This window comes from Loxodonta africana, chromosome 1 (genome assembly GCF_030014295.1).
Source record: "Loxodonta africana isolate mLoxAfr1 chromosome 1, mLoxAfr1.hap2, whole genome shotgun sequence".
NCBI classification, from domain to species: Eukaryota; Metazoa; Chordata; class Mammalia; order Proboscidea; family Elephantidae; genus Loxodonta; species Loxodonta africana.
Window position 1 is genome coordinate 149796445 of NC_087342.1, and position 21705 is coordinate 149818149.

Genomic DNA, 21705 nt, shown 5'->3' on the forward strand with positions numbered 1-21705 from the left:
TTTGAATGAGCATTTAGGAGATCTGGTTATGAGGTCCAGCTTGCAAATAATTTGCTGGATGACCTTGAAGGAGTCATTTAACATCTCTGGTTCTTTGTCTCCTCAATGAAAAATGTGAGGCTTATTAGATAATTTCTAAACTCTTTTGACCTCAAAGTCTATGATTCTATTCCTAAAGAAGAAATGAATTAATTAGAGCAGACTACTTGAAATATCTTTTTTTTTTTCTGTGACATTACTGGACATATTGATACTGAATACTGTCAAGAGGACAGTGAGGAGTTACACTTGGCTCTAAGATTTCCTACTAATTCAAGAGGGATGCCAATGAAGTCTGGCTTTTAGTCTGATTCAGCTTTCATAAAAGACGTGGCTCCTTTTGGATAAAAGAGTTGATTCTTAGGTTAAACCACTGTGTAGACTGATGGATCATTGTCGGAGAATGACCTCATAGGGCTCTATCCTTGGCCGGTGCCCTTTTTAACACTTTTGTCTGTGACCTGAAGGAGTCATATGACATGTTTTCCAAATCAAAGCTGGGAAGAATATCTAATATGATAGGCAACAGAAGCAGGATTCAAAATAATCTCAATAAGGCTAAAACACAGGCTAAAGGCCATAAGATGGAAATTAACAAGGATAAAGGTTAAGTTCAATATTGGATTCCAAAAACATCAGCCATCCAAATACAGAATGGTAAGAACTAGTTTGACAACAGTTTCATTCTCCCCATCCGACACTCATCTAATCCACCAAGGTTTATAACAAAGCCCCACACAAAACGGAAGGCGCAACACAAAATCTTAAAACATGAATACATGCTTGAGCTAAATTAACAGGAGTGTTCAGTTCAAAGGAAGAAATTGCTCCCCTAAATACAAATCAAACCTCCCCAGTAGATACGTATTTCGTTTGGGGTATCATACTTAATAAAAAATTCTTCTTGATACGTACCAAACTGGATATTCTGGGTAAGGACTTTCGAAACCAAGTCACCTGAAGAGTGAGTGCTTGAAGGCATAGGGAGTCTAGTTTGTAGAGCAAACGTAGAAAGGATGAAAACAGAATTCTTTTAAAAGGAAGCAGAGTGCTCAAAAAAGACCAGGGGCGGAGGACTGCAGGGTTGCTCAAGTAACTGAAGAAAGGGAGGTAGCTGGCAGCTGCGCCGAGGGCACTTCCAAGGCAGAAGGGCAATGGGAGATGAAATGGAACCACAGCGGATCCCGGCAGGGCGCGTCGCACTAGAGCCCGCGTGCGCCGCTGTAGGCCTGCTCGCCCCGCGCGGGCGTTCCAAGAGCGCCACGACCCGAAGCTGCCGGGCGGCAGTGACGAGTGGTGACGCCTCAATGGTTGCCTGGGCGCGGCACTGCAGTTCGGGGTTCGGAGGTAGGTGGCGGGGCGACGCACCTCTTTTCGACGCACCTCTTGACTGCGCCTTGGGCGGCGGTCGGGGTGGAGAACATGGGCCCCGGGGGCGCGGGCTGCTCCCCCGGGCTACTGCTGACCGTCGGCTGGCTGCTCCTGGCGGGCCTGCAGTCCGCTTGCGGGAAGAATTCCACCTACTTCCAGGATCCAGGCATGGCCCACCAGGGCGAGAGCGATGGTGAAGGCGAGGAAGAAGGGGAGAACGACGCGGAGACCGAGGCCGAGGTTGAGACCGAAGCCTCAAGCGAGTCTGAGGATGATGGTGAGGCCGGAAGGCTCTTTGGCTGCCCTTCTCTGTGCCTACACTAGCTTGACTCTCAGGAGGTTGCTCCTGAGCCTGCAAACCCTGAGGCCTTTGTAGAGGGAGAAACCATGCCCTTTCTCTCCCGCACCCCCCGCCCCAGAACAAAAGAATTACTGTATTAACATCTGTAGATCTTTCTTACATAACATCAGCCCGAATGTGTACATTTTGGGCACCTAATAGCCTTGTAGGAAGGTGTGCTAATTTCCCAAGGCCACAGTTAGATAAATAAACACATATATAGAAATTGCTGCAGAAATACTGCTAAATATTGCTCTGGACAAGGAAAAAGATGCTTCTCCTTTTTCTTTTCTTTTTTTTTTTTTTTTAGGTGGTGGGACCAATGTTATCCCCTCCCTCCCAAGAGGAGTCATTTTGATTCTCCTTGAAGTTATTTTTTCCTTTCCATTGCAGGCTTTTTTTTTTTTTTTAAGTTCCGAATTACTTAAGTTCCTCCACATTTGCACTTTTGGTTGGAACTAAATGTCATCATGACACACCTAGATAGACCAAAATGTTGTCAAAACTGTCTAGAAGCCGCATGACACCTTGGCACCACCCTGAAGCAACTCTGCAGCATGGTGGTGTTTTCTTTGTATGTTCGATCTGAAACCACAGGGGAAAGGTGGCAGTAGGAAGTAGCTATTGGCTTTATTAGAAGATATAGGTTAACCAAGGGAGAATGAGCTTGTGCCTGGTACATAAATTTACCTTATTCTGCTGGTTCATTAAGCAATAAAACTTGACAAGCTGTCCTACAATGTTATATTGATTAGAAACTTGAATGCTGGTAGGTAAGAAAGGTCAGTTGTAGGTTTGCAGCCTTCTAAAGGAGGACAGTTTCCTTCCCCCATAAATGACCCACCCAGCTGAGGTTTATTTAATATACTTGATGTTCTTATGTCTCCTCAATCTATACATATAGAGTGGATGCTGTATTTATCAGCTTTTCTCTTATTTCCTCATGACAGTTAGTGACCCTCAATGACAGAAAGAAATTGACTATCCAAGGTTAATGGTAGGATCAAGGTTTGTACTGCCTTGATAAAATTACATTACAGAGAGCCTGAGACTGTCCTTGGCTATGGAAATGCAAAAAAGAAGATGACTAGGGAAGAAAAGAACATGTTCTAAAGCAGAGTAGCTATTATTGCACTCTGATTTTAAAGTAATTGAATTTTAGTGTTAAACTAGTCAAGGGATAGTTCTAGCTATAAATGCTTAATGGAGTTTAGGCCAAACCCTAGCAACAGAGTGAGAATGTCTTGGATTCTTATACAAATATAGGAAAGTTTTTTTTTTTTTTTTTTTTTAATCTTGTTGTGTCTCAGTTTCCTCATCTACGAAACAGGGACAATGATAAACTTCAGGGAGTCCATGAACCTTCTGGAATTTTAAATATAAAATTTCATGCCTGGGTGCTTTTCCCTGGGGAGACTGAGAATCCAGAATTTCAGACAATCTGAGTGGTCTGAAGACTGAAAAATTCCCAAACCATCATTAAAATTGAGCAAAGTAATCCTCAGCCTGCCAGGAAAAACAGTCGCCATTTACTATCCAATGGACCCTTGTTTTTTCATACTTTTAAGTAATTGTACATATAATTTACAAGGATAAGAATAAAGGGATTGTGAAAACAGCTTCAGTAGAAATTTTATTAAGAATTGAAACATGGAAAAATCCAAAATGGTATTCCATATTTCCTGGTTTTGAAGGTGTATGTACCCCAAATGGGCAAAGTCCTTTCAATACAACTAACTTCATCATCTGAACCTGGAATGTATCAGATTTCAAGTACATCTCTCACAGATTCTAACTTGTCATTACTTCTGGTTCGTTTTGTACTTGTATTGTCAAGACGATTCTTTTGAAAACTTCGAAGGCTCATAATTTTGTTGAAGGGAGGACTGTCATCTTCCTTGCTCCATAATTGCAAAGCATGTTCGTTTTTGGATTATAAATATCAATTAGAATGTTCAGGTCAATGAATTTTATTAATTTTACATCATTTCTTTCTAATCACCAGCATCATTTGTTCATTTACAAGCCTTATGAAGTAAATTTTGGTGCGTAGACATCATAAAAAGGAAAGAATACATCCACATTCTTTTAGCAAAATGATATGTCCCAGCCTCTTGTCACAAAATGTTTCAGGATGAAGTCCTTCCTGTTGTCAGACTCCTGGATCAGAATACCATATATACTCTTCATCTTTAGATTCTTGAGTTAGAGAAAATTCATCTAGGAAATTCATCTAAGATATCATCATCTCTCACTGTCTAAGATTTTGCTTATGCAATCGATTTTACCATCATCATTAGCATCTAATGTCTTTCTGTGGTCATCTTCTGATTCATTCAATAATTGTGAATTGTTTTTCTTCTCTTTGCCATTATGAGCAAAAAGTGAGATATTCTGAGTTCTCAGCTATGTTCAATGAAAGCTAAACAAGGAGAGTACCTCTAAAGTTCTTTTATGCCATCTTGAAGGATAGTGCAATACTTTGGACAAAGCAATAAAACAACGGATGATGATGATGATGATGTGTGTGTGTGTGTGTGTGTGTGTGTGTGTAGTTTACAAAATCCTTTTATAAAAGAGACCGGTTGACCTATATAATATTAGGTCAGGAGAGGCAAGATAGAATGAGTTTTATTCTATAAAAATGTAATTGCATTTTCCCTTTTTCTTTGGAAGATCCCTAAGGAAAAACAAAACTCATGAAATATCAAACCTTATAAACCAACCCTCAAAAAAGCACCTCAAAAATTAAAATTGGACCCTGATGGTATAGTAGGAGTTAAAATGTGTTGTCCAGAACCGAGAAGAATACCCCACAATCTGGCCAGAACAAAAAAGGGCAGGATTACTATCTCCATCTTTGTTGATGCCAGGCTTTTATCAGCATAGACTAAGACCTCCATAGATTGTTAGGGAAGCCTCCTTACACTTGACTCACTGGGTACTAACCTCTCCACTTATTTTTAGTTGTTCTTATATCAGACTAAGCCAACTCATATAGCATTTTTGGATATTTGGCTTTTCAGTTCTACATATACGACTTAGTCTTTATTCCTCTTATGTTTCATTTTGTTAGATTTATCCATTATTCCAACCTGTCATTTTTAGATCCAGATTTATTGTAAACACATCTCATATTCTTCCTAGCTTTATACAATCCATGGATCCAGCCACTATGATATCAGTGTTCCTATCTAGGTCATTAATAAAAACGTTGAATAGGACAGAGCCCAGTGAAACAGCACTCCTTTCACATCCACACCAATCAATTAATTAGCATCTGTAGGTCTTACTGTTTAACCAGTTACACATCCAACTTTACTGACATTTAGGTGTTTTTTTTCCCCCTTTTCAGTCATAGGTATATATGTGTGTGACACACACATATATACACATATATTTACATAAATATTTTACATAATATGTTATATATAATATATATTTTATATAATACACATTTTATGTAATTCAATTTCCTCATTTTCTTTCAGTAGGGAAACTAAAGTAAGGAAAAATTAAGTAACTTTCCCAAAGTAGCATACTCAGTTAATAGCAGAACTGATTAGCTGTTTCTTGAATGGTTTTTGAAAAGACACATAGATGTCATCTGCTATTCATTCTCTCAGCCATGTTTTCTGTGTTTGTGAAAACATAGCTTTTAATTTCTATCTCATAATGTGCCAGCAGAAAGTTGCCCAAGCATTTCAAGTACAGAAATGCCGATTTTAAATTAATCATGATAATCAAAATCATTTATTTAACAATATCAATCATCAATTTACTTAACATGTATCCATCAAGTGTTCAAAGCATTGCATTTGATACTTGTAAGTACAGAACAAAAGTGTTTACAAAAATATGGGGGTTTTACGGTAATCAAAATAGGAAAAAAAATTGTATAGCATTAAATGAAATCAGTTGAGTTTGAATTGAGTAATTATGATATCTTAGCCATGTTTATGTCCCTGGGTGGTATAAATGGTTAACACACTGGCTGCTAATGGAAAGGTTGGAGGTTTGAGTCTACCCAGAGACACCTCTGAAGAAAAACCTGGCAATCTACTTTCGTAAGATTGTTTTGTTGTTGTTAGGTACTGTCCAGTTCATTCTGACTCATAGTGACCCCATGTGACAGAGTAGAACCACCTCATAGGGTTTTCTAGGCTATAATCTTTATAAGAGCAAACCGCCAGGTCTTCCTCTCCAGTGCCACTCAGTGGATTCAAACCAGCAGCCTTTCAATTAGCAGACGAGTGCTCAACCATTGCACCACCGGGGCTCCTTCTATTAAGATTATAAAACCAACCCTATTGCTGTCGAGTTGATTCCGACTCATAGAAACCCTATTAGACCGAGAGAACTGCCCCATAGGGTTTCCAAGGCTCTAATCTTTATGGAAGCAGATTGCACATCTTCCTCCCATGGAGCGGCTGGTGGGTTCAAACCACCGACATTTCAGTTTGCAGCCGAGCGCTTAATCAACCACTGCATCACCAGGGCTTCTATTAAGATTAAAGCCATTGAAAACCCTATAGATGAGAAAACCCCAGAACAGAACTGAAATTCTTAAAAACTCCACACTAACTGGTCCCGATGAGACTAGAGGACTCCCTGAGATTATTGTCCTAATAATCTCAGGGATTATCAGGTTAAACTTTGAACCAAAACTATCCCATGAGGTTACCTTTTAGTAAAATAACAGGTTGGCACAGAAAATAAAGGATATTATCTGTGAGCATGGTGCTTCATTAAAAAACCATCTATATGAGACCAAAAAGTCAACAATGACTCTAAAGCAAAGGTGAGAGGATAAAGGAGAAGGGAAACTAGAGCACTGGAAACAGAACAACCAGAATGCAATTAAAGAGAATGTTGAAACACTGTGAAAAATGTAACTAATGTCACTAAATAATTTGTGTAGAAATTGTCAAATGGGAACCTAATTTGCTGTGTAAACTTTCACAGAAAACTCAGTAAAATATTTTTTAAAAACCCTGTGGAGCACAATTCTACTCTAACACACATGGGGTCACCGTGAGTTGGAATGACTGGTTGACAGTGGTTTTTTTTTTTTTCTCTAGTGCCGAACAATTTACAGAATGTTTTCACACACATTGTCTTACTTAATTCTTACAATAATCAAATGAGATTATTTACACAAGGGTTAACTTAGCCCAAGAGAATTTAAATAATTTGTTTGAACTCAACAGCTAACTAGTGGTGAAGCAGATCCATGGACTCCAAGTCCTGGGCTCTTTCCTCTATAATATTTTTGGCCCTGAGTAAATGTGATCCTGGGAGTCCCTGGGTGGTGCAAACAATTAAGCACACCGGACTACTACCCAAAAGGTTGGCAGTTCAAAACCATCCAGAGGCAGTTGGAAGATAGGCCTGGCAATCTGCTTTTAAAAGGTCACAACCTTGAAAACCCTATGTAGCAGTTCTGTACGCATGGGGTCACCATGAGTAGGAATCAACTCCCTGGTAACTAACAACAACAAATGTGAACAAAGCTTTAGTACACTGCTTTTTTAAAGTTACCTTCTTACAATTCATTATATATATTTTTGTACTGAGATTTTAATCCTAATTTGAGCTATGAAGAATTCGTTATTTACCATCGTTGTTATTATTTTTAGTTGCCATTGGGTCAGTTCCGACGCATGGCAACCTCATGTGTGTATAGCCAGTGGAATTTATGACAAATTGCCAAACAGTTAGAAATAAAGAAACATGTGATTTAGAATCAAGAATATTAAAACTTCTCAACTATTTGTATATTCCTGGGTTATCCTGAAAAATCTGATGTTGAAATAAATTCTTAGAAATATTTAAATTTACCATCTTAATCTGGAAAAAGAGTAGAATGAATCTATAACTTTTATTATAATTTTAATGAACGCTTGGAATAAAGCAATGACTTCTTTTTAGATGGACATTATCTATTTAATTTTATTGATTTTGGGAAAATAAGGAATTGAAAAAATTGGACCTTACAATTCACAGATCTATTTGTGATTTTCTGACCTTTTATACAACTCTAACTTACTGATGAAAAAAAATTAATTTTAAGTTATATGCAAGATTTAAATATAAACTTTATTTACAAGTTATTTGCTAATTTAAGTGCATTTCTTTAAAGGATTAGGGCTCTTTTGGCTTAAACACTATCAGGTCATGTATTAGGAAAGAGACTTCTGTTTTATATAGAAAACTTAATTTCTGTTGCCCATGTCTTAAGTCATGATAAGTACTTGTATCCTTCATCCCCAAGTAAGAGTTTCTCACTTAGAAAAGTTTTCATATGATTAAATAACGTATCTTTGCACTTTAGTTTCAAATAGGACAATATCCAAAGAAGTAGAATTTGGAATGTGCACTGTTACATGTGGTAAGTAGCATACAGCAGATGAATAAACCATATTGTAGTTTTGGTGGGAGGGAAGGTAAAAAACAGTGTGGCAGTGTTCTACTTGTAATTTTGTGATGAAGGAGACTTCATCGCTCATTGATTTCTAATAACAATAAGTTACACATACAGCTCAAGTTGATAGTCTTTTAAAAGGTAAGATATTTTCAGCTCCTAACCTGTAAATCTTATTTTAAGCCAGCTCCCTATACTTTTTTTTGGCACATAAACTGCCTTCACCAAAGTAAAATTTTCTTTACCTCACAGATGTTCAGAAGATGAAAGACCTTCCGATGCATCTCACAGATGTCTTCTCACATACTGTGTTGGCAAATCTATCAAGAAATTTGCTTATTTATAATCATCTATTTAAAATTTTACATTTCTCCATTTTTTTATACCATGTCTTAGAGGAAAGAGCCATTGGTTTTGTGGGGAAGATGGTGCTCAAAGACCATGACTTATTTTGAACATTCCATGGATGGGACATAAAATTTCTTGTATGAGAGTGGATTAAGGCTACAAATGCTATAATAGACCCATAGTTCTCAAATTATAGTGTGCATTTTAAGTGCCTGGAGGCTTGTTAAAACACAGATTGCTGGGCCCATCTGAGAAGAATGGTATATTACCAATTCGTCTGATTCGGTAGGTCTCCGATTGCCATGAGTAGGAATCAACTCAACTGCAACTGGTTTGGTATGGCTGGGGAAGGGTCTCAGAATTTGCATTTCTAACAAAGTCACAAGTGAGGCTTATGTTGCCAGTTTGGGGACGACCCTCAGGGAACCACTGCTATAGACTGGAGTGCTGAGAGGACAATAGATAATTCACAATTACGTTTACCCAAAATAGAACCAGCTCTCCTGTCAATGGGTTACTTGCTACGCATTTGGCAACTGATAAAAGAAACGGAAAAAAGACAGGAATGGGAAGGAAAAGAGGACAAAAGCTAGAGGGAGACAGAAAAATCCATGTGGACCCTAGATCAGAATGAATTTCTTGTTGTTAAAAATTATACCTGAATTGATTTTGAGATAGTCTTCAACCTGTTTTTACCTTAACTTCTTAGTGGGTCTGTCACCAAATTGAGAGCAATCCATGTAATAAACTTGTGATATTCATCTACAGTTTATATTTTTCTTTGGCTGCTTGACTGAAAAACTTCCAACAGGTAGAGAATGATTATTTTTACAGCAAAACCCACCCGTTGCCATCGAGTCAATTCTGACTCATAGCGACCCTATGGGACAGAGTAGAACACAGGGTTTCCAAGGAGCAGCTGGTAGATTAGAACTGCCAACCTTCTGGTTGGTTAGCAGTCAAGCTCTTAACCACTGTGCCAACAGGGCTCCATTTTTATGACAGTTCTATTAATTGATGCTGTATCACTATTAGTTGAAAAAATGTTTTATAAATTGTATATTTGTTCATATAATAAAAGATGTATTTTTTTGTTTGTTTTTGGGTGCCTATTCTGTGGCACAGTAGTTAAAGCACTCAACTACTAACTGAAAGGTTGGCGGTTTGAAACCACCGGTGGCTCTGTGAGGGAAAGATGTGGCAGTCTGCTTCCGTAAAGATTTACAGCTTTGGAAACCCTGTGGGGTTGCTATAAGTTGGAACTGACTTGATGGCAGTGGGTTTTTTGTTTCTTACTTTTAATATGTGCCTGGCAGTGTTATACGTGTTGGGGATACAGCAGTGAACAAACTAGAATACACTCACTACCTTCAAGGAATATCTATTTTCATAGGGCTGGACAGATAAATAATATGCAAAATGTAATATATCAGATAGTGATAAGTTCTAAGGAGAAACATAAACAAGAAAAGGCAGTATTTCATATCTCAAATATAAAAACCTTTTAATTTTCTAATATTACCTACTTAAAAGAAAAAAATAGTGACAATTCTATTTATTTAACTCCCAAAACAATATTTTAGCAGTCAAAAGGTTTTCTTTTCCTAGAATTCCTAGGCAGATTTTAGGTGTTACTTGGACCTACAGAAAATCTCACACCTACACAGATCATTTCAATGAACTATATTTGGCTAGATAAATAAATACTAAAATACCTGTTTGGAAAATATTTATGCATTTTAGAATAAGGCTGTGCTTCTAGACAGGAACATTTTATAAATTCAAGTGGAGCCATACTGCTACTATTCTCAGCTGTTTCTTTTACTCAAAAGACATCTTTCCTCTTCTATCTTTTTATTTCGTATGGAGTCCCTTCCCTTGCTATTCAAAGTGAGGTCCACAGACCAGCATCAGCCTGGGAGCTTGTTAGAAATGCAGAATCTCAGGACCTCGTCCAGACCTGGAGACCTTGGGTGGTGCAAATGGTTAACTCACTTGGCCACCAACTGCAAGGTTGATGGTTCAAGTGTACCCCAACCAAACCCGTTGACATCGAGTCGATTCCAACTCATAGTGACCCTAGAGGACAAAGTAGAACTGCCTCACAGGGTTCCAAGGAATGGCTGGTGGATTCGAACTGCTGACCTTTTGGTTAGCAGCAAAGCTCTTAACCGCTGTGCCACCAGGGCTCCCAAGTTGACCCAGAGGTGGAAAAAAATCAGCTATTGAAAACCCTATGGAGCACAGTTCTAGTCTGAGACACATGGGGTCATGCATGAGTCAGAATCGACTCAATGACAACTTTTTTTTTTTAAACTTCAGACCTAGTGAAGCAGAATTTTCATTTTAGTAAGATCTCCAGGTAATTCACATGCACTTTGAAGTTTGAGAAGCACAGCTGTAAGCTACCTCCAGCCTTCAACTTTCCCTTGCCCGTGAGAGTGGGTTTTATGGTTAATATCTGGTGGAGAATGAAAGAGGAAATCTGGTAGACAAGGAAATCAAAATGGATTCTTCGTTAGCTTGTGACCACTGTCTTACCACAGGTCATTTTATCACAGGACGTGGTTTAGCATGTTGCCCATCCAGCATTTTATCATCTCTCTCAATCTGACAATGAATGAAAGGCAAGCTCAGTGGAGCTCTGGGATCAGTTGGTAAAGACTTGATCTCTTATTACAAAAAAAGGATGTCATTTCTAAAGAGAGTGTTTTATTGGAAATGGAGATTTGGCCATTAATAGATTGTTCTGTCAATATTTACTGATCTATATATATAAAAAAAAAACCATCATTTATGGAAAAATGTGATTTTGGAATTTCATCCAGAAGCTTCACCTCTCTCCCCTAAAAAATTTGGCAAATCTCGTATACTATTTTATTTCATCAAATTTAAGACTATCAGATTTAAGAAGCACAATTTATGTACCTCTAAGGAGGAAAAATACTGCCAGTTAATCTACGACATGCCATCACTTAGAATACTTATTCTAATTTCAGAGATGTTAAAATTTAAAACGTTTGCACCTTAGAGCAATGAAAATTTACACACAATAGCACGTTAATTTACTACCATAGTAAAACTTTCCTAAAATTCTGTAGTAAAGGAGTCTCTTCAATTTTATTTACCATAAAATGTGTATGATTTTGGAATCCTAATGTGTGTGATCACGGAATCCTTTTTCTTGAGGTAACAACCAGTGGCCTATGTTTTGTCTAACTCACTTTGGGAAAAGCTACTTTATGAAATAATTCAAAAGGAAGGGCCTAAAAAATTTAGAAATGTTATCATTCTGAGTTTAGGAACTTAATTTCTGAAATTAGGAGGGAAATCTCCAAAAAAGAGTTTACTAGATGGAAAAGAAACCTTGGAATAAGCTTTTCTTAACATTTGCTGATTTTTTTTTTTTTTTTTTTTTTTTTTTACCAAAGGTGTTGGCATTAGAGAAGTTATATTAACAAATGGATGCCCTGGAGGTGAATCCAAGTGTCTCGTGCGGGTGGAAGAATGCCGTGGACCAGTAGACTGCGGCTGTGAGTTGCACTCTGTATTGGAGGGAAACTGAGGGAAAGGGTTTAGGCTGGGAAAATATCCTTTACCTCAGGGTACCACTGAGTGGAAGGACACAATAGGTTGTTACCATGAAAGAGAATCATGATAAAATTTGACTCTGTTTCTTCTCTAACAGTTATAACTCTGAGTAACTTTCTGCTTTTGCCTTACATTTTTTAGCAACGTGTAAAATTTAACACCTATTCTGTATAATATATCAGAGTCTGTGACTGAGGCTGTCCTATAGTGAAATGCTTTTGACACTCAGCCCATAACATTATATCAGTGATTTAGTAAGCCTTAAATTGAGACCTTTGAGAGCTGTTCTATATCAAATTATGTGACTTAGTCATCTAGTGCTGCTATAAGAGAAATACCACAAGTGGATGGCTTCAACAAGGAGAAATTTATTTTCTCACAGTCCAGGAGGCTAGATGTCTGAATTCAGGGTGCCAGCTCCAGGGGAAGGCTTTCTCTCTGTGTGGGCTCTGGGGGAAGGTCTTTGTCATCAATCCTCCCCTGTTGAGGAGCTTCTCAATGCAGGAACCCCTGGTCCAAAGAATGCGTGCTCTCCTCCTGGCTCTTTTTTCTTGGTGATATGAGGTCCCCATGTCTCTATGCTCACTTCTCTCTTTTATATCTCAAAAGAGATTGGCTTAAAATACAATCTAATCTTGTAGATTGATTCCTGCCTCATTAACATAACTGCCACTAATCCCATCTCATCACATCATAGAGATAGAAATTACAACACATATGAAAATCACATCAGATGACAAAGTGGTGGACAATCACACAATACTGGAAACATGGTCTAGCCAAGTTGACAGATATTTTGGGGGGGCACAATTCAATCCATGACATTATGCTACTCTGAGATTTCAGTATCTTTCATGGGAGACTCTAAACAGTAAATTGGAAGCCACTCGTAGGTCCCAGGGGTGTCCCTGGGTGGTGCAAATGGTTAAGTGCTCAATTACTAGCCGAAATGTTGGCTGTTCAAACCCACCCAGAGGCTCCTTTAAAGATTAAAGTCCTGGTGATCTACTGAAAAATCAGCCCCTGAAAAGCCTGTGAACCACAGTTCTATTCTGCAACACATGGGGTCTCCATGAGTTAGAATGGATTTGATGGCAACTGGCTTGGTTTTTAGTAGGTCCCGAAGTTTAATAGATCACCAGGTTGGTTGTCCTTGCTATGCCTCTTCTCCACAATTTATTCTTCAGGAAGAGCAGGCAGCCATGATATCTCCTCACCTGCTTCTTTTGTGACTTTATCTTTGTATCTATTACTTCTCTCTGATCTTCTATACTTCCAATTATAAGGTTGATGACTTCCAGGGTATAATAAATCTTTAAAATTCCAAGTGGCTTTTAAAAGTAGTGTTTTGTATAACTCAATTTATAATGCTCAGTGATGTTTATGTGCTTAATTTTTCTTTTTTTCAGGGGGTAAACCACTTTCAGAAAGTCTTGAAAGTGTTAGGTTGGCATGTATTCACATATCACCTGTAAATCGTTTCAAATATATGTGGAGACTTCTAAGGCCAGATCAAGTGAGTAATGAATGTATATAAATTGGTCCTTTCTAGTGAGTGATAAAATTTATTATATCTCAGTTCTAATAACTCACAGAAAACTTTTTTTAAAAAGCAGTTTGCAAAAATGACATCAAAACCATGCAACATTATCATCAATGGGATTTAAAATTTTTCGTTATTTAGTGGGACTACTACTTTACGTATATCTTAGGGCCAACTATAATAAGAACTTAAAAACATCCATTTTATATGTTCTACTTTGGAAGTAAGGTTTTCATTGATTTATATAGGAATTATATAATTAATTGAGACTTTTTAAGTGCCAGGCCTACATCAAGCACTATAATTTCTTTTAATCCACATAACAATCTTATGAGATAGTTTCTATCATTATATCCATTTTACAGATAAATAACTGAGGTGCAGAAGGTTACTCGTTCATGGTCCACACAGGCAGGAAGTGGAAGGTTTAGGATTTCAGGTCTGGTATGTCTGACTTCAAAATCCATGTGCACAATTGATTACTGTACTAGAATAAGAGAGATAGTTACTCTTCTTCCGTTATGGGTAATAGGGTTTTCTGATCTTAACTTTATGTGAAGAACGTTGATACTTTGCTATTATTATTTTTTTTATTTTTAAATAGCAAGCTATTATACTTGGAAATGATTCAGCAATCCTGGAAGTACACAGGGATGATCACCCCCTGGCTTTAGAGTGCAACACTCTGGATAATAATGAAATCATTGCATCTGTTAGATTCACAGTCTATACAGCAGGTGGTAAGTGTCCGACATGTTTTAATTTGCTTATATCTTGAACTTTAAAGAGCATCGAAATGTCCTGGAGAGCTTATTAAAACAAAGATCACTGGCCCCACACACTGAGATTCTGATTCTATAGGTCTGGGTTTGGGAGCAGTAATGGTTCAGTGGTAGAATTCTGCCTTCTATATGGGAGATATGGGTTCAATTTCCAGCCAATATACCTCATGCCCAGCTACCACCTGTCTGTCACTGGAGGCTTTCATGATGCTGAACAGGTTTCAGTGGAGCTTCCAGACTAAGACAGACTAGGAAGAAAGGCTTGGTGATCTACTTCCAAAAATCAGCCAGTGAAAATCCTATGGATCACAATGGTCCACTCCCCAGCTGATCATGGGGGGTGGTGCAGCATTTCATTCCTCGTACATGGGGTTGCTATATGTCGGGGCTGACTTGATGACAGCTAACAACAAGGTCTGGGGTGGGCCCAGCACAAAAATATGCACCTCTAACAAGTTTACCTCAAGGATTGCATCTTACTTGAATCCACAATCAACCCCCATGGAAGCAGCAGTCAAGAAATCCAAAGACGCATTGCACTGGGCAAATCTGCTGCAAAGGACCTCTTTAAAGCATTGAAAAGCAAAGATGTCACTGTGAAGAGTAAGGTGCGCCTGATCCGAGCCATGGTATTTTCAATCGCATCATATGCATGTGAAAGCTGGACAATGAGTAAGGAAGACCAGAGGAGAATTGATGCCTTTGAATTGCGGTGTTGGTGAAGAATATTAAATATACCATGGACTGCCAGAAGAACGAACGAGTCTGTCTTGGAAGAAGTACAACAAAAATGCTCCTTAGAAGCAAGGATGGCGAGATTGTGTCTTACCTACTTTGGACATGTTGTCAGAAGGGATCAGTCCCTGGAGAAGGACATCATGCTTGGTAAAGTACAGGGTCAGTGGAACAAAGGAAGACCGTCAATGAGATGGATTGACACGGTGGCTGCAACAATGGACTCAAGCATAACAATGATTGTAAGGATGGTGCAGGACTGGGCAGCATTTCATTCTGTGGTGCATAGGGTTGCTATGAGTTGGAGCTGACTCGATGGCACCTAACAACAAGTTTCCAGGTGATGCTGGTGCTCAATCCTGGTTCAGGGAATCATACTCAGAGAACCACCGATTTATATCATTTAGACCTCTTTACAAGCTTGTACTTAATTTCCATTTCACAAAGTAGAATCAGACGTGCCTCACTTCAGGAAACTGATGTATTCCTGAAGTATCTCCAAAGAACAGTCCTCTAACTTGAATTGATTATTGTTTTACTTCCATGATAAAATTGAAAATGGAAAATGGACTTCTCGTTGATGTTTACTAAAATATTGGTACAGTAAAATAAATTTAAGAAATATGATACCATAACATATCTTCTTAAAAATTATTTATTTGAAGAAAGTATTTTTGATAAATTAATAATACAGTCCTTGATATTTGTCACAAAAGGGAAATCTTATCCTGAACATAATTTTACATACTAGAAAGTGTTCCCTTATGAAATGGATCCATGCGCACATTCTTTCAGTTTCATCTATGGTATCTTCTGTATTCATGTAATTATTTCATTTAGTTCAGTTGCTCTTAATCATTTTTACTGCTGTAAATTGTGGTTGGGGGTGTGAGTGCTTTGATCATAAGGTTCAGGAGCCTGTTCCCAGAAAAATGCCTACATATACATGTTCCATGTAATATTAAAGAAACACATGAATCTCTTAAAGCCATTTCTGACCTCCAAATAAAGATCCTTTGGTGTTGTCTAGAGACACCACACAAAATAACACCCTTTACTGAAACAAAAACAAATAAACAAACAAACAACAACAACAAAAAACTAAAGTTTTTTGGGGGGTGATTTTAAATATAAACTATTTACTATTTTAACTTTCTTTGGTGTGTTTACTGCCTTTAAAAAAAAAATCTTCCTGGTGAAAGCTAATAATCTTGCTCCTACATTGGAATATCGGTTATCCTTAAAAGAATAATTCCAGTAAATGCTATAAAAATCAAAATCAGACCAAAATATCAAAATCTAAAAAATACCCCTAGTTCATGATGTTAAAGGTGTCCGGCCCTAACATCAGTCTTTGTCCCCTCCACCTGCTCCCCGTTAGAACTGCTCTGGTAGGTGTCTAGTGGTTAGCTTCTCTCAAGATTAGAGGACAATGTGCATTCACTAGGGTGTAAGCTAAGGGCTGGAGCACAGACTCCAAAGTGTCAGGCCTTAAGTGAAATGGTGTTGGCTTCTCTCAACTGTCCACGACTGGCAGAGTAGCTCGGCCATCTCAGCACACGCACTGGTTAAACAATAAAGCGTTTTCAGAAGAATACTTCAGTATCTATTAAGCCAGAAAACCAAACCTGATGCCGTCGAGTCGATTCCAACTCATAGTGACCCTGTAGGACAGTGTAAAACTGCCCCATAGAGTTTCCAAGGAGCGCCTAGTGGATTTGAACTGCCGATCTTTTGGTTTGCAGCCCTAGCACTTAACCACTATGCCACCAGGGTTTCCCAGTATCTTATTAGCTTCTTTTAAGGATGACGGTTGGGTACAGCACTGCGACAGACCCTTTTGGCAAGAATATTTTGGCTAGAAGTGTCCACACATAGAATACACTGGCTTGAAACAAATATTTTTTGTTGAAATAATTTTAGGATAAATATGGTTTTGTTCATGAAAAATCCCCATCCCTTATATATCAAAATTTTCGTTCCCACATAGTTGTTTTTCATAATTAGCCATAAGCTTAGTTTCTCTAAAAATCGGGGTGTCAAAATTCAGCCTCTTTTTCATTGGGAAATTCAGCTTATTTTTAAGTAGATATGAAGTAATCTAAGTGACCCTTTTAAGAAGACAGTTGTTGAAATAAGCTAAAGTGTTCATAACCCTTACTTTCTACCCTCTCTTGCCTAGTATTGCAGAGTAGTAGATAGATGGAAAGGAATTACTGCATTTCTTTTTCTCCTTTCCAAGTTTTAGTCCTAAGGGGTATTTTTTATTTTAGTTTTTAAAAATGTCACCTCTTCTGTAAATCTAATGTTATTTCAAAATAATTTTTTAAATCCCACAATGTTGGACTATAAACATAGATTTAATTTCTCTGTCATACTTGGACCTAGTTAGTGAGGCTTTACCTTTACAACACCACTATTGAGTTTATAGCTCCACAAAAAAAAAAAAAAAAAATTTTAAGGAAAATGGAGAAATTATACTCCATGGTGTTTTGGTTTTTGTTAGTTGTCAATGGGTCCACTCCATCTCACGGCAACCCAATGTACAACAGAATGAAACATTGCCTACCTAGTCCTGCACTGTCTTCATGATTGTTGGTATTCTCAAGTCCACTGTTGTGGCCACTGGGTGTTTTGAGTGCCTTCCAACCTAGGGGGCTCATCTTCTAGCACTATATCAGGCAATATTCTATTGTGATTCATAGGGTTTTCACTGGCTAATTTTCAAAAGTAGATCATTAGGCTTTTCTACCTAGTCTGTCTTAATCTAGAAGCTCTGCTGAAACCTGTCCACCATGATACTGCTGGTATTTAAAGTACCAGTGGCATAGTTTCTAGCATCATAGCAACACTCGAGCCAGCACAGTATGACAAACTGACAAATGGATGGTGGAATATGGTATATAAAAGGTAGGAAAAAAAAAAAAATCCAGAAAAATAAGTAGTTGGGATTGTCCATTAAGAAGACTACTTCTGGTAGAGTAGTACTTACCAAAATGAAAATATTAAAATAGTCCAAATATAACTTGCATGAGTCAGTAAACCTCCTTGGATCTTGTTCTACTTATCTGTATAACATGATGGTTGGACCAGATGATCTTTCTGATCCTTTCTCACATAAATCTTCTATGATTCTATAATTTTGGGACAAGGAAGGGTCATTAGAAATCTTTGTAGTTCGCAAAATAAGTAATACTTGATGTAAACTGGCTCTTCACCAGTTTACCATGAAGTAGTATCATAAAACATGTGGTAGACTGGCTTGGTCTCCTTAATGGCCTTATTTGCAGAAAGAGCATAAAAAAGTGGGATAAAGTGACTGATTTAAGAGTGGCATGTGAATATTTGAAAACAATGATCCTTAACCCCTACCTTATGCCATAAAAAGTTAATATGAGATGAATCATAGTCCTAAATATAAAAGCTATAACCATAAATAAAGCTTTTGAAAGAAACTTAGACTATCTTCATGATTTGAGAATAATCAAAGATTTCTTAGGTATGTCTCAGAAAGTAATTACCACAAAAAGAAACATTGATAAATTAGACCTCATCAAAATTGAAAACTTCAGCTTATTATAAGGAATCATTAAGAAAATGAATATGCAAGTCAAAACTTGGAAGAAAACATTCACATCCAGTATAATCAGTTTGGGAAAAGGTCTGGCAATTTCTTAGTAAGATCCCTTGGTGACACAAACAGTTTGTGCTTAACTAATAACCTAAAGGTTGACAGTTTGAATCCACCCAGTGGCTCTATGGAGGAAAGGCCTAGTGATCTGCTTCCGTAAAGATTACAGCCAAGAAAACCCTATGTAGTTCTACTCTGCAACACATGAGGTCCCCGTGAGTTGGAATTGACTAGACAGCACTGTATTTGCTTTTTGGTTTTTGACCCAGCAGTTCCACTCCTAGGTATTTATCCAAGAGAAATAAAAATATGTGTTCACAAAATGACTTGTACAAGAATGTTCATAACAACTTTATTTTTAACAGCCTAAAACTGGAACAGCCTAGGTATCCATCAGTAGAACAATTAATTTCTTTTTTAAAATGTGGAATACTACTCAGTAATAAAAAGGAAACAAACAAAAATTAATGCATGCAACAAGGATGAGTTTCTAACACATTATACCTTATCCTGAGTTAAAAATTTTTTTTTTTTTTTTTTTTTTTGTTTCCGTTCATATGACGTTCTAGATAGGAAGAACTAACCTATGATGAAAAAAAAAAAAATCAGGGCAGTGGTTGCCTCTGGAGGATGGTGAAAATTAACTGGAAAGGGGCTGGAGGCAACTTCCTGGAGTAAAGCAATATTCTATGCCTTGACAGGGATTTGAATGATAACATAGGTGTGCATGCATTTGCCAAAACCAATGCATTGCATTGGGCAAATCTGCTGCAAAAGACCTCTTTGAAGTGTTCAAAAGCAAAGATGTCATCTTGAGGACTAAGGTTCACCTGACCCAAGCCATGGCGTTTTCAGCTGCCTCATATGCATATGCAGGACGATGAATAAGGAAGACTGAAGAAGAATTGACACCTTTCAATTGTGGTGTTGGCAAGGAATGTTGAATATGTCATAGGCTGCCAAAAGAACAAGCAAATCTGTCTTGGAAGAAGGACAACCAGGATGCTTCTTAGTTAGAAGCAGGGATAGCAAGACTACGTCTCTCATACTTTGGACATGTTGCCAGAAGGGATCAGTCTCTGGAGAAGGACATCATGCTTGGTAAAGAAGAGGGTCATTGAAAAAGAGGAAGACCCTCGATGATATGGATTGACACAGTGGCTGCAACAATGGGCTTAAACATAATGATTGTGAGGGTGGCTCAGGGCTGGGTAGTGTTTCATTCTGTTGTGCACAGGGTCGCTATGAGTTGGAACAGATTCAAAGGCACCTGACGACGACAACAAGCAAATACACATTTAAGATTTTTGCGCAATTCATTGTATGTACGTTTTACCTCCAAAGGGGGTGTGGGACTGTAAACAAATATTGAATTATAATTGATGGTATACCTGCTGATGTATTTTGGGGAAAATATGCAGATGTCAGCAATTTATATTGAAATGCTGGCAAAAAATAAAATAAAATGGATTAATAGAGGCATGAAGAGATGAATAGTAAAATGTTAATAGTAGTATCTAGGTGGTGGGAATAGAAAATATTCACTCTCAAATTCTTTTAACTTTTCTACATGTTTGATAAGGGCATTTCAATCATATGAAGCAAGTTTGCCAATAACTTCCTTTCCACTATTTCTCTATATTTTTCTAGAGTTGATTTTCAAACTAGGTGAAGTTTCCATCTAGATATCATTTCCTTTTTTTTTTTTTTTTCAGTAGTAATGATCATCAGGTGTGTGTTTTTCCTCTAGAATTGCAGATGAGAAGATCCAGCCGACCAGACACTGATGCAGTCCTGGTTTTTGTGCTGACCATAGGAGTCATTATCTGCATATTTGTGATCTTTGTATTGATCTTCATAATTATAAACTGGTAGGTGCACAGCCAACCCCACTACGTCACCTTGGTTTATGTCCTCCTTGTCTTCCCTCATCCAAAGAATAGTAAAGCTCTGTCCATGATGCCTTCTAAATGGGTTTTGAAATTGCCCCACTCCCTTCATTCCTCCTGGGGCTATCCCAGGTAAGGCTACCCCACCTCTTACATGGAGTTAAAAAAAAAAAAAAATCTCATGCTTTGCTTCCCCAGCCCTGAGAGAACTTTTAAATGCAAGTTTTACACTTTTACGTACAAAAAACAAAAACAAAAAACCCATTGCCATCATCATTTTTACATGGTAGTTGTTAAAAAAAAAAATTTTTTTATTAAATGAATATTTGTATTGTCTAACTGTAGTTCTCACAACTCTGACACTTGGTTATTTCACCCTACTAATCCACTCACATCAGAATATGTATAATAACTACCTGACTACCACACCCTGGGAAGTCTGATGCGCCACAAATCAAAAATATATTATGAAAAAAAATGGTACCTTTCTCTGTAGAAAACAAAAGTATAAATCTGTTTGGTTTTAGTTTTAATTTCACATAGTGGTTTTTTTGTTTCTGTTTTTTTTTTTTCTTTTCTAGGGCTGCAGTCAAGGCTTTATGGGGGGCAAAAGCCTCAACAACTGAGATACAGTCTGAGTTGAGTTCTATGAGATACAAAGATTCAACTTCTCTTGACCAATCACCAACAGAAATACCTGGACGTGAAGAAGATAATTTAAGTGAATGGAATGAATGATATATGACAAAACAAAGGCGATTAGAGCATATCAGATTCATTATTATAAAAATAAAATATATACTTAACTACTTTCATATTTTTTGCAAGTGATTTACCACAGTCTGACGATAACTCAGTGTGGGGTTGGGGCTGTTATAATCAGTGCATCTTTGTGGTAGAATTATCAAAAATTACTTTTAAATAGTTCTCAGTGTTTACCATTTTAGATAATGGGGCATTCATCTAGAGGTACACACAAAAAAGCTTTTACACACATTTTTGATCACTTCTA

At 37.6% G+C, this 21705-nt stretch overlaps 1 protein-coding gene across 1 annotated transcript; it reads left to right on the forward strand.

The window, feature by feature from the left end:
- The first annotated feature begins 1461 nt into the window (after nucleotides 1-1461).
- SPACA1 (sperm acrosome associated 1) lies at nucleotides 1462-21446 on the forward strand. Its single transcript, XM_003404085.4, has 7 exons — nucleotides 1462-1687; nucleotides 8085-8141; nucleotides 11954-12055; nucleotides 13523-13629; nucleotides 14261-14396; nucleotides 20555-20675; nucleotides 21275-21446. The coding sequence occupies exons 1-7, from the start codon at nucleotides 1462-1464 to the stop codon at nucleotides 21429-21431; spliced, it is 906 nt and encodes a 301-aa protein (XP_003404133.3). The 3' UTR covers nucleotides 21432-21446.
- The last annotated feature ends 259 nt before the right edge of the window (nucleotides 21447-21705 follow it).

Bases quoted from the DNA above. Each gene is read 5' to 3' on its own strand.
- SPACA1 (XM_003404085.4), top strand. From the start codon at position 1,462: ATGGGCCCCGGGGGCGCGGGCTGCTCCCCCGGGCTACTGCTGACCGTC. The intron at 1,688-8,084 runs GTGAGGCCGGAA...TTTGCACTTTAG, and splicing joins AAGCGAGTCTGAGGATGATG to TTTCAAATAGGACAATATCC. The intron at 13,630-14,260 runs GTGAGTAATGAA...ATTTTTAAATAG, and splicing joins GACTTCTAAGGCCAGATCAA to CAAGCTATTATACTTGGAAA.